The 13,390-nt window shown below is 36.4% G+C and overlaps 1 protein-coding gene across 5 annotated transcripts in view; it reads right to left on the reverse strand.

Moving 5' to 3' along the window:
* RGS7 (regulator of G protein signaling 7) overlaps positions 1–13,390 on the reverse strand; it is a 265,169-nt gene that overhangs the window by 18,119 nt on the left and 233,660 nt on the right. For 3 of the 5 annotated variants that reach the window (XM_032183705.1, XM_032183710.1, XM_032183708.1), the window contains one exon: positions 10,392–10,481. In XM_032183705.1, the coding sequence (XP_032039596.1) occupies positions 10,392–10,481 (90 nt within the window). Of the gene's footprint in view, positions 1–8,145; positions 8,227–9,221; positions 9,520–10,391; positions 10,482–13,390 lie in introns of those variants that run through there. The other 2 variants (XM_032183707.1, XM_032183709.1) reach the window with 2 other exon arrangements.

Here is a 13,390-nt window from a genome sequence, read left to right on the forward strand (position 1 = left end):
ACCACAGGCATACCCTGATAGTGCACCATAAATAGATAATAAATTATTAAACAGCACATGGCTCTGTCTAACATTATAGTCAAAGGATATTTAATATTTACATTTATTGTATTGTTTATCTTAAGTGAACAACTCAGTAAAATCAAACTGACTTCAAGGAGACTACCATAAGAAACATAACTGTGAAGGTATGCTACATCTACAGTAAATGGTACTTATTCTGTAAGTAAATGAACTTATTCTGCCCTATCAATGAGTTGTTAAGTCATCTGTTGTATTGTAACTCAGTGGAATTACACAATTTAATATCTATTTTCCTAATCAATTAATTTTATGTTCAAAGGGATATGCAAGTTGGTTTTGAACATTTGCTTAGATGCATTATATCAGAATGGGTTTTGACAAAAAGCAGAATAGCAATATTATTATTTGTGCTATGAAATGAGGATGAATTTTTCCCCTACAATATAATTTTGAAGGGAAATCATGGTCTGAAATGTTGGATTAGACTGTTCATCTATCAAGTTCACCATATCACCTGACAATAATACTATGTACTTCTTTGAAAGATGTCTCCTTCCTGGCATGGTCTGCTCCCTGTGTCTGGTTCTACCTCTATTAATTTTTACCTACATTAAATTCAGTTTCTTGGCATTTCTTTAATCTTAAATTATGCTTTCATCTAATATTATAGGTAAGTTGTTCAAGTGTAAAGAAAGTCTCAACAGATGTGTGACACTGGAATACAATTTAAGACAGCATGTCCAAAATTATTAAGTGTTTTTAGGCAGTTGATGATTATCAGCTTTGGACATAATCTAAGAAAATACTAAGCATACTTTGAATTTTCCCTTTGATGAAGTTTTTTGTGCTTAATTTTACAGGCCTACAAGCTTGGCTACTTTCTGCAAATATGTATGAGTTCCATTGAGTACTGAACTGTCTAATAATTCCCTTCCTGGAGGTTTCTATTAGTTATTAAAGCAATTCACTCAATGATGCACTGGAAAGCTGCACAAGCTTTTATCATGGGATAAAGTCTATGAATTAATTTTGCATTTTTATCTGCAACAACAGATTATTCGGGAGTTGTAATTCAATGGAACTTTTACGATGAACCATAACCACATTCCAGCATGTCAGGAATGAACTGTGATATTACATAAAGTAGGAGTTTTTAATCTAAAAACAGGTAAAATATTGGTTAATTAGTTGACCTGACTTGATAATCTGATTCAATGTATTGAAATTTTCCTATAGACAGATTATGATATCGTAACTTTTTTTTTTTTTTTTTTTTTAGGTATTCTGCATCACTTCCACCATGGCTTCCACCATGGATATTGCTCTCCACAATAAGCTGATGGTTTTTGGATACTTTATCCCCTAAGCCCCACAGTGATCAGGATTTCTGATTTGGTTGGTCCTTTCCTCCATCTCCCTTCTCTGCCCAGAGGATATTACACTCCTTAAAAGAGAGGTGTCCACCTGAACATTTCTCCAGGTATTAATAATTCAAAATTATCTTATAGGTGGAAAAGTGACAACCTAGACAACATGCCTTTCTCAAGAGATATCCTTCCATTCTTATTCTGAATCCCATTTAGTCCTCTGACTGGAAAAATAAGCTTTAAAGGCATAGAATCCATAGCAGCCCTAAATAGAGAAGTGAATATGAAGGTTTCATATTCAGTTCTATAGGCATTTGTTATTTCCAGTTTACAGGCAATCTCCTTCAAACTCTGTTCCAGTATACGTTTAAAATAAAACCTGATTCTTTAGCTCTCTATGGTTGGGTTTCATAATCATCAGTTCTAAGAGATATGCAGTTTACAGTCTGATGTAAGGATCATCTCTTGTGAGTCATAATTTCAGGGTTGAGGCTAACTATTTTTTTCAGATACAATGTTAATAATATTTTCATAAGCCAAATTTTGTATTTGGTCAACTACATCAAACAGGTCAGTTTTGAGAGGTATAGCATATGACTGATCACACACAGGAAAATGTTTCCTGTACTAATACGGCTAAAGAAAAATTGAAAACAAGTTCAGAAGAAGTAGTAGATGCTCATCTAAATAATTAGTATATATATATATATTTAATATTAATTTAATATTAATTTAACATTTTAATATATTCTTGCCATTGACATGTAGAAGTATATGCCCAAATTTTAAAGAGTAGAATTTTTGTGTGTATAGGTAAGGTTTGGCCAAATGAATTGAAACTACTTAACAATATTATTATAATACACCAGCATAAATGAAAACCTGCACGCATACCCTGACAAGGGAGTCAGAGTACAAGGAGGCAGCAGAGCAGCTGGAGTAAACAACTACATTGATGAATACGAAATCAATTGGTCTCAGTGTTTGTGTTGCTACCATAACGTATTAACTTTTTTAATGCAGACTTGTCCTTCCAACTGTACTTTTAGAGATCTTGGGGGGGGGAGGTGTGAGGGAACTCCAAAAATGTGATGATTTATGAGCTGCTATGTACAAATGTGCTGACTGACCTGTTTATACACTAATACCTCAAGTAATCAGACAAACAAGTCAGCAACAACCTCAATACATATGTGGCTTATAAGAAATCAATATGAAATTTATACAGGGGACAGAGCTGAAATGTATGAAGATTAAAATATTAATTTTCTAATTCTCATCTTTTCAGCTAAGCAGCCTCAGTGGCTCTTTTTTCATGTTTCTTTATGGTCCCTAGAACAGATGTTGGTAGAACGAGAAAGGGAAACTCCATTCATTCAACTAGGAAAGGGAAAACAGCATGAACCCTTCCATGAGCAAAATGAGACACTGAGCTTGGATCAACCCTCCTTGGTCTCACCATTCCCCATCCACTCACATGTGGCACAGCTGCAGCATGCCAGCAGCTTGGCCAGCATCAGCAGACAAAAATCCCAGGTGACATTCCCAGTGCTATGCACAGAGCTGGTATAAACTGCTTCTGGCAGAAGCACACCTGGAGAGGTACAGGAACAGAAACTGTAAGTCAGGTCAGGATTTAGCCAGCCCTCACTTTTCTAACAGGCTTTAGCATTGCCCATTGGGGCAGGATTTTGCTTCAATTACCACAGCAGCATGGGAGGCTGCTCTCACACAGCCCCACAGGTATAGTTCTCTTTCAGAAAGGTGCTGAAGAGGAGGAAGGTAGCATTTACTGAATTTAGGGGATGACTTCTCACAACAGCTGCAATGCCAAGTGGTTGCATGTGCAAAATCCTTCTGCTTACTGTGGGGAGTTGCAGTCCTCTCCTAACTTCACAATGGGGCTTTTCCCTGTCTTGGAGGAGACCGTAGACAAGAGACATTGGCTGAGCAAATGCATAATCCAGATTTTACTCATTCTAAGCTGGATGATGCTCTCTCTTCATTTCTTTTTCCTTCCCCACTAATATTTGCATTTACTGATGAGCAGCTCTCATGTGTGATTAACCTACAAGCTCTTGCCAGATGGGACAGTTTTATCTTGAAAAAACATTAGAAGGATGGGGTAAAACCTAACATTTTCCAAGGTGCTAATGCACTGGACAAATATTTAGTATGTGTTTGTCTTAGGCATGACCCCCCAGATTTCAGTACTACTCTGCAGTTCTCATTCTTGTAGCAGCTTGGGACACAGGTAAATGTTTGTTAGCTGGGAAATGGCAGTCACTGGCCCAAGAGCTGGCTCCTACCAGAGACAGAGCTGGCCATGCAAGTACCACATGGCTGCCCAAAGCTTTCCAGGACAAAGCAGAGCAGCACCACTTGTCGTTGCAGAGCAGGACAAGGAGGCCAGCATTTACTGGCATCTCATACAGATGCTCCTGTTGATTTTCCTCATTAAACTGAGTATCATTACTCAAGGACAGCCTAGCACTAATTTTTGGACTAATTATTGCTCCAAACTAAAAATTTCAATTATTATGTCAGTTCTTTTTAGTCAAACATTAGATAAGCCATCTCTTAACTGAAAAGGGAAAGGGCTTCATTCCTATGAATGCTTATTATTTTTACTACTGTTTTGTATTTTTTGAACAAGAATCTTTGTGATTTTATTTTTTTTTTATCTTTTAGGAATAACCAGTAAGCAAATTTCAATAGTCTAATTAGGAAATCTTCCATGATTGCACATTGAACATAAGATCTCACAGATTGTATTGCATAAAAGTTTGTTCATAATGTTATGCTCCAGAAAATATAGTCTTTGTTTGGATTTCAGGGCTACATGGACTTCTGGTCTGTCACGGTAGAGCTCTCAGGTATGCAACAAGTTTTAATTGTTCATAAAGAAACATTTCTTGATTAATGTGAAATCGATATCTTCATTGTTTCTCAGTAAAGGGACACATTTTAACATGTCAAGAGGTTAAACCAGTTTAAGCATCTATAAAGTCTATCCCCCACTGACAAAAAACAAGGAAGCTATTTTAGAGAGTTTTAATTTCCATCACTAGACCATAATTTGCTATGGCATGTTAAGTGACACTGGACTGAGGCACTGTGAAAATATGCTGTGTTCAAGAGATTTCACATTTCTCATCTCATGCATGAAATGGACTAATGTTACAGGTTTGGAGGGAGAAAACATCAAAGGACACTGGCAAGTAAGTTCTTACAGCTAAGCGGGACAGCTGGAAAGTGCATGGGTAATGTAACATATAATGTTTTTAAACTCAGTGTTATTAAACCTGGTCTTGTTTTTGAGGTTATGAGTGAAGATAATCATCATCTGATGGCTCTCTAACTTAATATATGAACTGAGTTTGGTCAGTCTTGCACTGGCTGTATTTTTCATAAAACACCACAAACTTGTAACAAGCCCATTTCTTCACCTTCTCTACAATTAGGCTGCAACAGATGAAACTCTAACACTGATGGTGGCATCTAAAGCTGCGACACCCACACGTGGTGGTGGAGTATCTCCCCCAAGGAGGCTCTGAGGAGCAGACTGCACCTTGCCCTGCTAGCTTGGTTCCTGCTGAGACAAGAAAATGTGCATGCAGTGGCAATTAAGTGAGGCTTCTCTGTAAATGTGATGCCTTTGTTTTGGGTTTCCAGACCAGTGATCACAGCTAAGCATTAGGCAGGCTTGCTCAGTCTGCCACTGTCACAAATCCCAATGCATATGAGAAATTAAAGCCAAAAGTCTTCCCATCAATGTTATCAGTGCTTCCTTCACTTGTTTTTCTTTGCAGTGTAGATGCTGTTACTTGAGGTAGGAGGAGTTTTCTGACTTTTTTTTCTTTAATACAGATTTTTTCCTAATTTAAATTCCTCTAAAATATTCATTTTTTAAATGCCACAGAAGCAGCTGATTTCTCCCTCTCTTGTACTGTGGCAAGCAGTGAGATTTTCCTGCTCCCTGGCTTATGCCTTTAACTTTCCTACTCACCTCCTCGGGGATCTGCAGGTGACTAGACCTTAGTTATTCCCAAATGGAAAGCCAAGGGACTGAGCAGGCCAGTGAGGAGCCTGGGGCACACCGTCACTCACTTTGCTAGGACAATTCTGGGTGCAGAAGGTATTCCAGACTATGCACCTATCCAGTGGCATCATGCCAGCAGCACAAAGTTTGTGTGCACTTTATTATCACACTGTACCTGGGACTATGAATAAAGGAGACACACCAAGAACAGCTGTGTTTCCTACTCAGAGGCAGACTGAGTGTTCAGTAATAAATGTTACATATGGCAAATGCCAGTTTGCTACTATTTTACCTATATTGTGCAGGTGTGTTTCTAACACTATTCATATAGTCTGTTGCAGACTACCAAAAGCATTAACAATTTTGCACTATAAAATGTACAGTGCAAGATAAATATCTGATGCTCTTAGTTGTGAATTTAGGGCTTTCATTAAAGTGTACTGAATTATTAGAAGTTTTCTGGAAAGAAAACTCCAAAATGTCAAAGAACTGTAGAGCCTAGTTTTTTATGTGTACATAGCTCAACTTTAATTTTTTCCTCACCAAACTAAAATAATGACTGATTATCCTAGGTGATTTCCATTTAATTTAAGGTATAATACAGAGGGATTGCCCTTACAAAATTTCTAATCTCGCTAGTTTGGCAAATGTTTTCTGTAGCAAGTACAATCCACTTTCAGTCATCACGGATCTGTCGAACAAAAGACTCAGGAATCTCCTAGAGTCTCCAGCTTAACAACTCAGGTTATGAATTACAAGGTCATCCACTCAGGTTCAGTCCCTATACACAACTGAAGTTACTGTGTTGTTGTTGTTTTTTGTTTGTTTGTTTGTTTGTTTTAATACTTAAAATTGAAAAAAAAATTAAAAAAAAGGTCTAATTTAATCAATAGAAAGTCACTTGGATGTAATTAAGAAAAAATAACAATGAAAATTAATCTTAATTTTCTAAAACATCAGAGGAGAAGGGAAAATAACATTTTCTTCTTTCTAAATTATTCAGAGACCAGAGCATTGGCCTTGGGTGTAGAAGACCCGTTTCAGATCTATTTTCTGTATTGATCAGAACAACAAATCTATACCGCAGTCTCTCCATTTGCAGTTGAACACGTTAATCAGTACATTGTAGGATATTCTGAGAAACATTTCCCTCATTCTTGCATGTTGGAACCACTGTACTGAGGTACATAATTACATACAAACTCATCATAACTGAGAACAAGAATGGAAGAACAAGGATTCCTGGTGGCAAGGGGTCCTGGGCTGGGGGGGCATGCAAACTCAGTCCTCTCATGGAAAAGATTTGCACTTGAGGATCCTGACATTCTGGAGTAATTTGCAAGCCTCCGAGCTACTGATATAACCAAGAACATATGTTTAACAGTGACATGTTTTACTTTTGTAGATGATCTGACTTGACAGACTCCCCCCACATTCATAGGCTACTAGTTTCAGGAAAAGCAAACCCACAGTTTTTATTTTATAGCTTGCACCATGAAAAATGAATCACCCTCTTCTCCTGAAGAAGTACCAATGCTTCATGTACAGAAAACTTCATTCCCACCTCTATCTCACAGCTTCTTTGTTGTGCCTGACTTATATCTCTGGCATCCTGCTGTTTTGGTGCTTCAGCTCTGGGATTAGCTGCTGAAAGTCAGGCATGCCTGCAGAGCACAACACTGGTGTCCAGTGCTTGTGCACAGAACTGATGGTTTATCAGCAGCACTGCTCCAAGAGGGAGCAAACTTAGTAAGAGAGATCTCAGTGTTTCCTGCTCTGTCCTCACTTTTTTATTTTATTATTTTTTAACATTTTTATTTTCCTTACATCTGCCTGAAGCTTGCTATTTCTCTCCTACCAGCTATCTGCTTACATACTTTTTACCATAACCAATTCCTGGGCTGTTGTCTGCTTAAACTCCCAACCTACTTATTGTAGCTTGTGAGGCATGATGGCTGGGAAAACCCTGGCTCTCAGAGGTCCCAGATGTACTGCTTTACTTTCTGTGCTCTTTTTCATTGACATAGGCTCATTTATTACTAAAGAACTTCCTGTTAAACACCTCCATGGAAAAAAGTAGAATTATCATGTATAATGTTGTCATGTATAATGTTGTTTTATAGATCGACCTATTTAGACAACACACAAATCACACTGCAACATGCTATGGCAACACCACCATGCAAAAAATTGGGGTTTTTGTTTCAAATGTTGGGATAGTTTCCTTTGTGGCTGTTTATTCACTTTTTAGTCTTTACTGGCTTTGTCACATTGAATTAAAATTTGTTCCAGATTACAGTGGATTCAAAGCATATTACAGGAAGCCTTTACCTATAAGAAAGTAGTTAAGGATTACAGTTTTGTTTTAACATGTGAGATATTCCAACAGCCTCACAAAACTTTGTTCTTTCGCTGCATTCATTTCTTTTTCTGATTACTGGAAAGTATATATAATTTAAATACTTGAGGAAATACTCTTAAGCCCCATTATATGGGATGCAGTTCCTGAGAACTGCTTCTCCTTCCCTAGAAACTAAAAAACAAAAACCATGATCTTTGCTGAAAGCTCTCATATTTTTCATTTCAATGCACACAGCTCCACTAACCAGGTCACAGAAAAAGCCACAGACGCACACGCACACACAGCAGCATCAACTGCACAATTCAACAGACAATGCAGACAAACTTGAGTATAATCCAAGATCTTTCTACCTCTTTTCATAACAGGTTAGTGCTCGCCCTCAGTGTTGGTGTACAGTTTTTATGGCATGGGAAAATAGGGATGTTTCTGCCCTACAAAAATAAATGCGTTGAATGCTTTAGTTGGAACTTTCACAATGTTAAAAAAAAATCCAAAGAAACTGGATAAGTAAAAAGAATCCCACATTTCAGGAAATCAGTGGATCTTTTGTCTGGTGGCAACAGGATGCCCACAGCAAATTCACCGGCCTTTTTTTTTTTTTTTTTTTTTTACCTTGGTGAAATATCTTCAAACTTACTATTACAAAAAAAAAAAAAAAAAAAGTCAGTTCCTGTAGTCCATAATTAAAATAAAATCCCCATAATTAAAATCAAACCCTTGTTCCTCATCAGCATCATTTCTTTGGTCCTGAAGAAGCTGTGCTAAACATTAAAGAAGATAGAATTATTAGAGTTTATTTCCCCTGTGCCAAATTACAAAAATGGGACAAACTCTTTTTTAGTAAAACAAAAAGGAGTGAGGAATGAAATCCAATGTATTCCACCTGTATCAGGATTATTAGTGTTTTTTTTGGGGGGGAAGCACTAGAAAAAGGAACAACATCAAGCAGGTTTTCACGAATTCTTTACTACAATTAAAAAAAAAAAAGAAAAAAAAAAAGATGAACTATTTCATGCTTCTTAATGTAAAAAGCATGGCTCCCAGAGGTCCATTCCTCCATGTGCGACTATAGAGGTCAGTGGTAAAGGGGCTAGGGAGGAGGGGTTCTAATGAAAGCACGTTATAAAGCTGTCATTCCTAGGAAAATTCATAAACTGTACAAACTGTGATAAATACACTTTTAACTGTCAGGTTAGAGAAGCAAAAAGGGAAAGGAAGGATCAGTGAGGGGGAAGGGAGAAGGATGTCCCATCAGGTTTACTAGTCTTCCAAGGCAACAAACTTACCACATTGCGTGTGAATTTCTCAAAAGATGTTCGACGATCCAGTGTGTTTTCCAACTTAAATTTAAAATAAAATAAAATAAAAAAAGGAAACAAAAAGAAAAAAGAAGGGGAAAAAGAAAAGCAAGAAAAATGGAGTAGAAAAGGATCGATGAAACAATGGACTGCAAAACAAAGTTTGTATAAATCAGGAAGCAAACACAGGTATGAAGCTGTAATGTGACTCTGCAAAACAGCGGATGGGCAAAGCAGATATAGTTTTCGACAAAAAAATCATTTTTCATGGGGATCAAAATGGTTTGCTTTAAAAGAAAAACCGAAAATAAAAAGAAATAATGAAGTGCACATCTTGTGTTAATGAACTGACAATCACAAACTTAAGGACTTCACACGGACAGTTGTAGCATTCTGGAATTTTCAACATCTCTCTCTATATTGGATCTTCAGAAATCAATGTTTGAACAAAAAACAAAATCACACAGTGCTTTCATATAATTTTAGGTCGTCATTAGAAACAATAGAATGCTACAGTGCTAATAACTACCTTATTCCAGTAATGACATGGCCCTGATTTTGCAGGCTCCCAGATGATTGTAGGATATCACTATTTAGAGCCCACTAATAAATTATTTATCCTTATAGAAATCTGCATTGCACAAGCTGCTTCACATACTCTGGGCTATGTCTATTTGGAACTCATTCCATAATCTGGAATTTTCTAAGCAAATATTACATACCAAGACATGAGCCTCTGTTTGCAGAAGTGTGACATGATCAGTCTTTCAAGTCAGACTCCTAGCCTATTCAGAACTATTCACATAATAATAGGGAAAGAAACAGAATTAGGAAGCCCCTATTTTTATAGTTGAAATTAGAAGTTATTCATATGAATGAGACTGGTTCTAAACACATTTTGTAGCTTTTACATGTGGAATAAAGAGAACAACAAGTATTACATAAGCAAACTTGCAAACATGAAAGACTATTCTTCTGGGATTTTATTTAATTTTTTAATGTATTTGTAAAGCACTTTGCAATTTAAGGTGCTTCATAACAGAGAAAGCAGTACAATATGGGATGTAAAAATAAAAATAAGTTTTGCTAGATAAACTCATTTAAACATGCCCACATGCAGGATATATACACATATATGTATATTGAACTCCTGTGTGTATGTGACCCTCCAAACACGCCAAGTTGGTCACCTACCAGATATCCAGTTGCACTGGCACAGGGGAGAGAAGACTGAGTATTGTTGCAAACATAACCACTGCTTTGCACAGTGGCAAGACAAAGGCAAGATGGACCAATACCTTTTTCTTGGCCTGTAGCAGCTCCTGGTAGGCACTGGATCGTATAAAACGAGGATAAGAATCACTTTTCATCAGTTTGTAAATGTGCTCCTGAAAGGGAAAGAAGGTGGTGTTACTCCCATAAAGGCAGATATGAGTAAAATGGGAAGCAATCACGTCTGCAAAATGTATATCAGCTAGCGCTACTTTGAATGGGAAGTCCTATGTGATGGGAGGTTGCAATTCTGCAGCTAAGGCTGAGTTGCTGACTGTTGCTAAAGCAGAAATCACAACTATTTGTAATATTGATATCAATATATTGATATTGATATATGAATACAGCACACCTTTCTTTAACTTCTTGTCCCTATTTTCACTATAGAATTATATTCTCTGAGCATTTACAACTGAGTCCTTGCTTCAGGCCCAGTTTCAAACCTCCCTTACATTAGTCAGTTCAGTTAAGTGACAAAATCAGGAGCCTTGAGCCTTCTTTCCCAACAGATTTTCTGAACTCATTTCTGGAGATGCTTTTCTGACTTGATAGGTTGGAAAAGGAGCCAGGTTTCTAATTTAGCACAATAGATAAGTGTTTAACCTATGGGGGGATGGCCCTTGGCTTCTCTTGAAAGCATTATTTGAGATGTTTATTCTGCTATCCAGCTGATAATATAAAAAGGAAAATGCATATGCAAATTGAAAAGTAGTTCCAGGCTAATCTAATTTCCAATATATTTATTCTTCAGATGCATATTAAAATCTGGAAACACTAATCCAGGAAAAAATGACACAAGCAGATTATAGAGCTTTTCTTCTTGGAGTATGTTCATCTCTGTAAAATTAAAACTAAACTATAATAAAAACACTAAAATCTTTAATGTAGGACACTTTATAATCTTGTTCTGGATATAATCTTAGAAGAAGGATTTTTAGAAAAAGAAATCTAAACATGAAATACTTTCACAAAAATATTTTTAAAAATCTACTGGATTGTGTTAGTTGTTTGTTTGTTTGTTTGTTTGTTTTTCCTTTCACTTAAGCCCTACCTTTTACTACAAGAAACTTGTAGCACAGCAATCAGGAAAGAACAAATAAACTGTGTAAAGTAAATACTGCTTAGCTTGCTGCTGGATATAATTAATAAAATAATAATAATAATAAAAGCACATTGCAAATTATGGCAGGGCAAAACTAAAGCTGATTTTTAATCTTTGTTTTGTTAGAAATTCTGGAGAATAATTCTAAGTGCCTTTCATTGTATTTTCTACACTAAGCTTAGAAAATCTGGTATATATTCAGAATTTAGGCTTGTTCATTTGGGGGAATTTTAATTCTGTTCAGTTTCTATGAGAATTGACAATTCAGCCAACTGAGAGCAAAAAGAACTCTGGTACTGTTGTACATATCAGTGATGCTGAGCATTAAAATGTTATACCTGTTCAAAAATCAACCCTGTAAAAGCAAGTAGAAATTAGGTTGTATTAGTATTGTTAATGTACAATAAGTCAGGAATTGTGGCAGTTTATTATTTAGCACAATCAGTCTGTTTTTACTTAGGTATCGCCCTCATTTGATGTGGAGTTCCATGGGGTCATCTTTCAGTCCAGAAATGCTTTTCAAAACATTTAAAGCACAGTTAAATGACTCACTGACTGCCAAATGACTTGTAAGTGGTCCCCTTCTCAAGAGGCAGAGCCCTGCTCCTGAAAAAACTCTGGCACATCAAGTGGGGCACAGTGCAAAACTCCTAAAGCTTTGAGTTGGAGTGTGGTGAGTATGGTCTGTTCCCTTTTCTCTGTGGGATGGAGGCTCCCTGGTTGAAGTTGTACACTGAACTGGATCAAATATGCAGAAGCCTGACAGAAGGAAAAAGCTTGCATAAATATCGCATGCTCAACTTCCATAAATTAATGGGGGGAAAACAAAGAGATCTGAAAGTAAAATGGTGTTGAAATTTTACACCTATTTTTACACCTATTTTTATGAAACAAAAATTGGATGTTGGCAAAGAATTTAATTTTCCTTTACTGAGTCAACTGCAAAGACAAATTTTCTTTCCAACCTTTAACCTTGCTGGAGTGTTTATTTGTGCAACATGTCCTTACTGTTCACTACTTTCCTAAATCTCCAGTGGCTCAGTAGATGCAAGCAAAACCTGCATGTTTGGCTTAATGCACAGTGTGTATGATATAGTGTCTAATGACAATATTATTGTTGCATCATAGGTTGCTATTCTAATAATAGCAAAATGAGAGCACACAGATTTACTTTTTTTCTGTTTAAATTAGTAGAATTATTCCCCCTCCTATTTAAGACAGAGACACTTTCCCAAAAAGTAGAAAGGCCAGATTCAATTCCCTCCTCTACTTTGTGGAACTTGCATCTCCCGACTCCCAAGATGATGTCCTAATAATCAAGTTGTAGAAAATTCTGCAGGGATATGATCTCAATCTCCTTTTGACATCATTTCACTTTGCATTAATAATTCAATTTTCATCACCGGGCTGCTGCTAATACTAGTTCTATGATTTTTACAGTGAATCCAGTTATTTGCTATTGCTTTTCTCAGAAGCTTGCAGATATGAAATATTAAGTTATGAGTCACATGAAGTGTCTCATTTAATATTTAAGTGCTTGTGTTTTTTTTTCTTTCTGTTTGTTGTTTTTGTTTTTTCTTGAAAAAATCTGAGATTTGTATTTTACTGTTTTGTTTTGTTCTTAACTTTATCTTCCATCTCAAAAAAAAAAAAAGAGTACTTTCACAAACCTAGCTCTGACCAAAAATATTTTTTGATTATGATATTCTGATATTCAAAAATTGAATAAATCAAAATTCCAAAAGGCAAATCAGGTGTTTACAGACTGTTTTTTACTCCAATAATGCTGCTTATTGAAGAATACATCTTTATGACCTTTGCCTGATGTTCGTAAAATGACAGTTTAATAAGAAACAGAAAATACAACATCCATGGAATGTGATATTTCTGCACGAGCCATTACAAAGTGTTATTTCACATAGG

This window comes from Aythya fuligula, chromosome 3, assembly GCF_009819795.1.
Source record: "Aythya fuligula isolate bAytFul2 chromosome 3, bAytFul2.pri, whole genome shotgun sequence".
In the NCBI taxonomy this organism is placed as follows: domain Eukaryota; kingdom Metazoa; phylum Chordata; class Aves; order Anseriformes; family Anatidae; genus Aythya; species Aythya fuligula.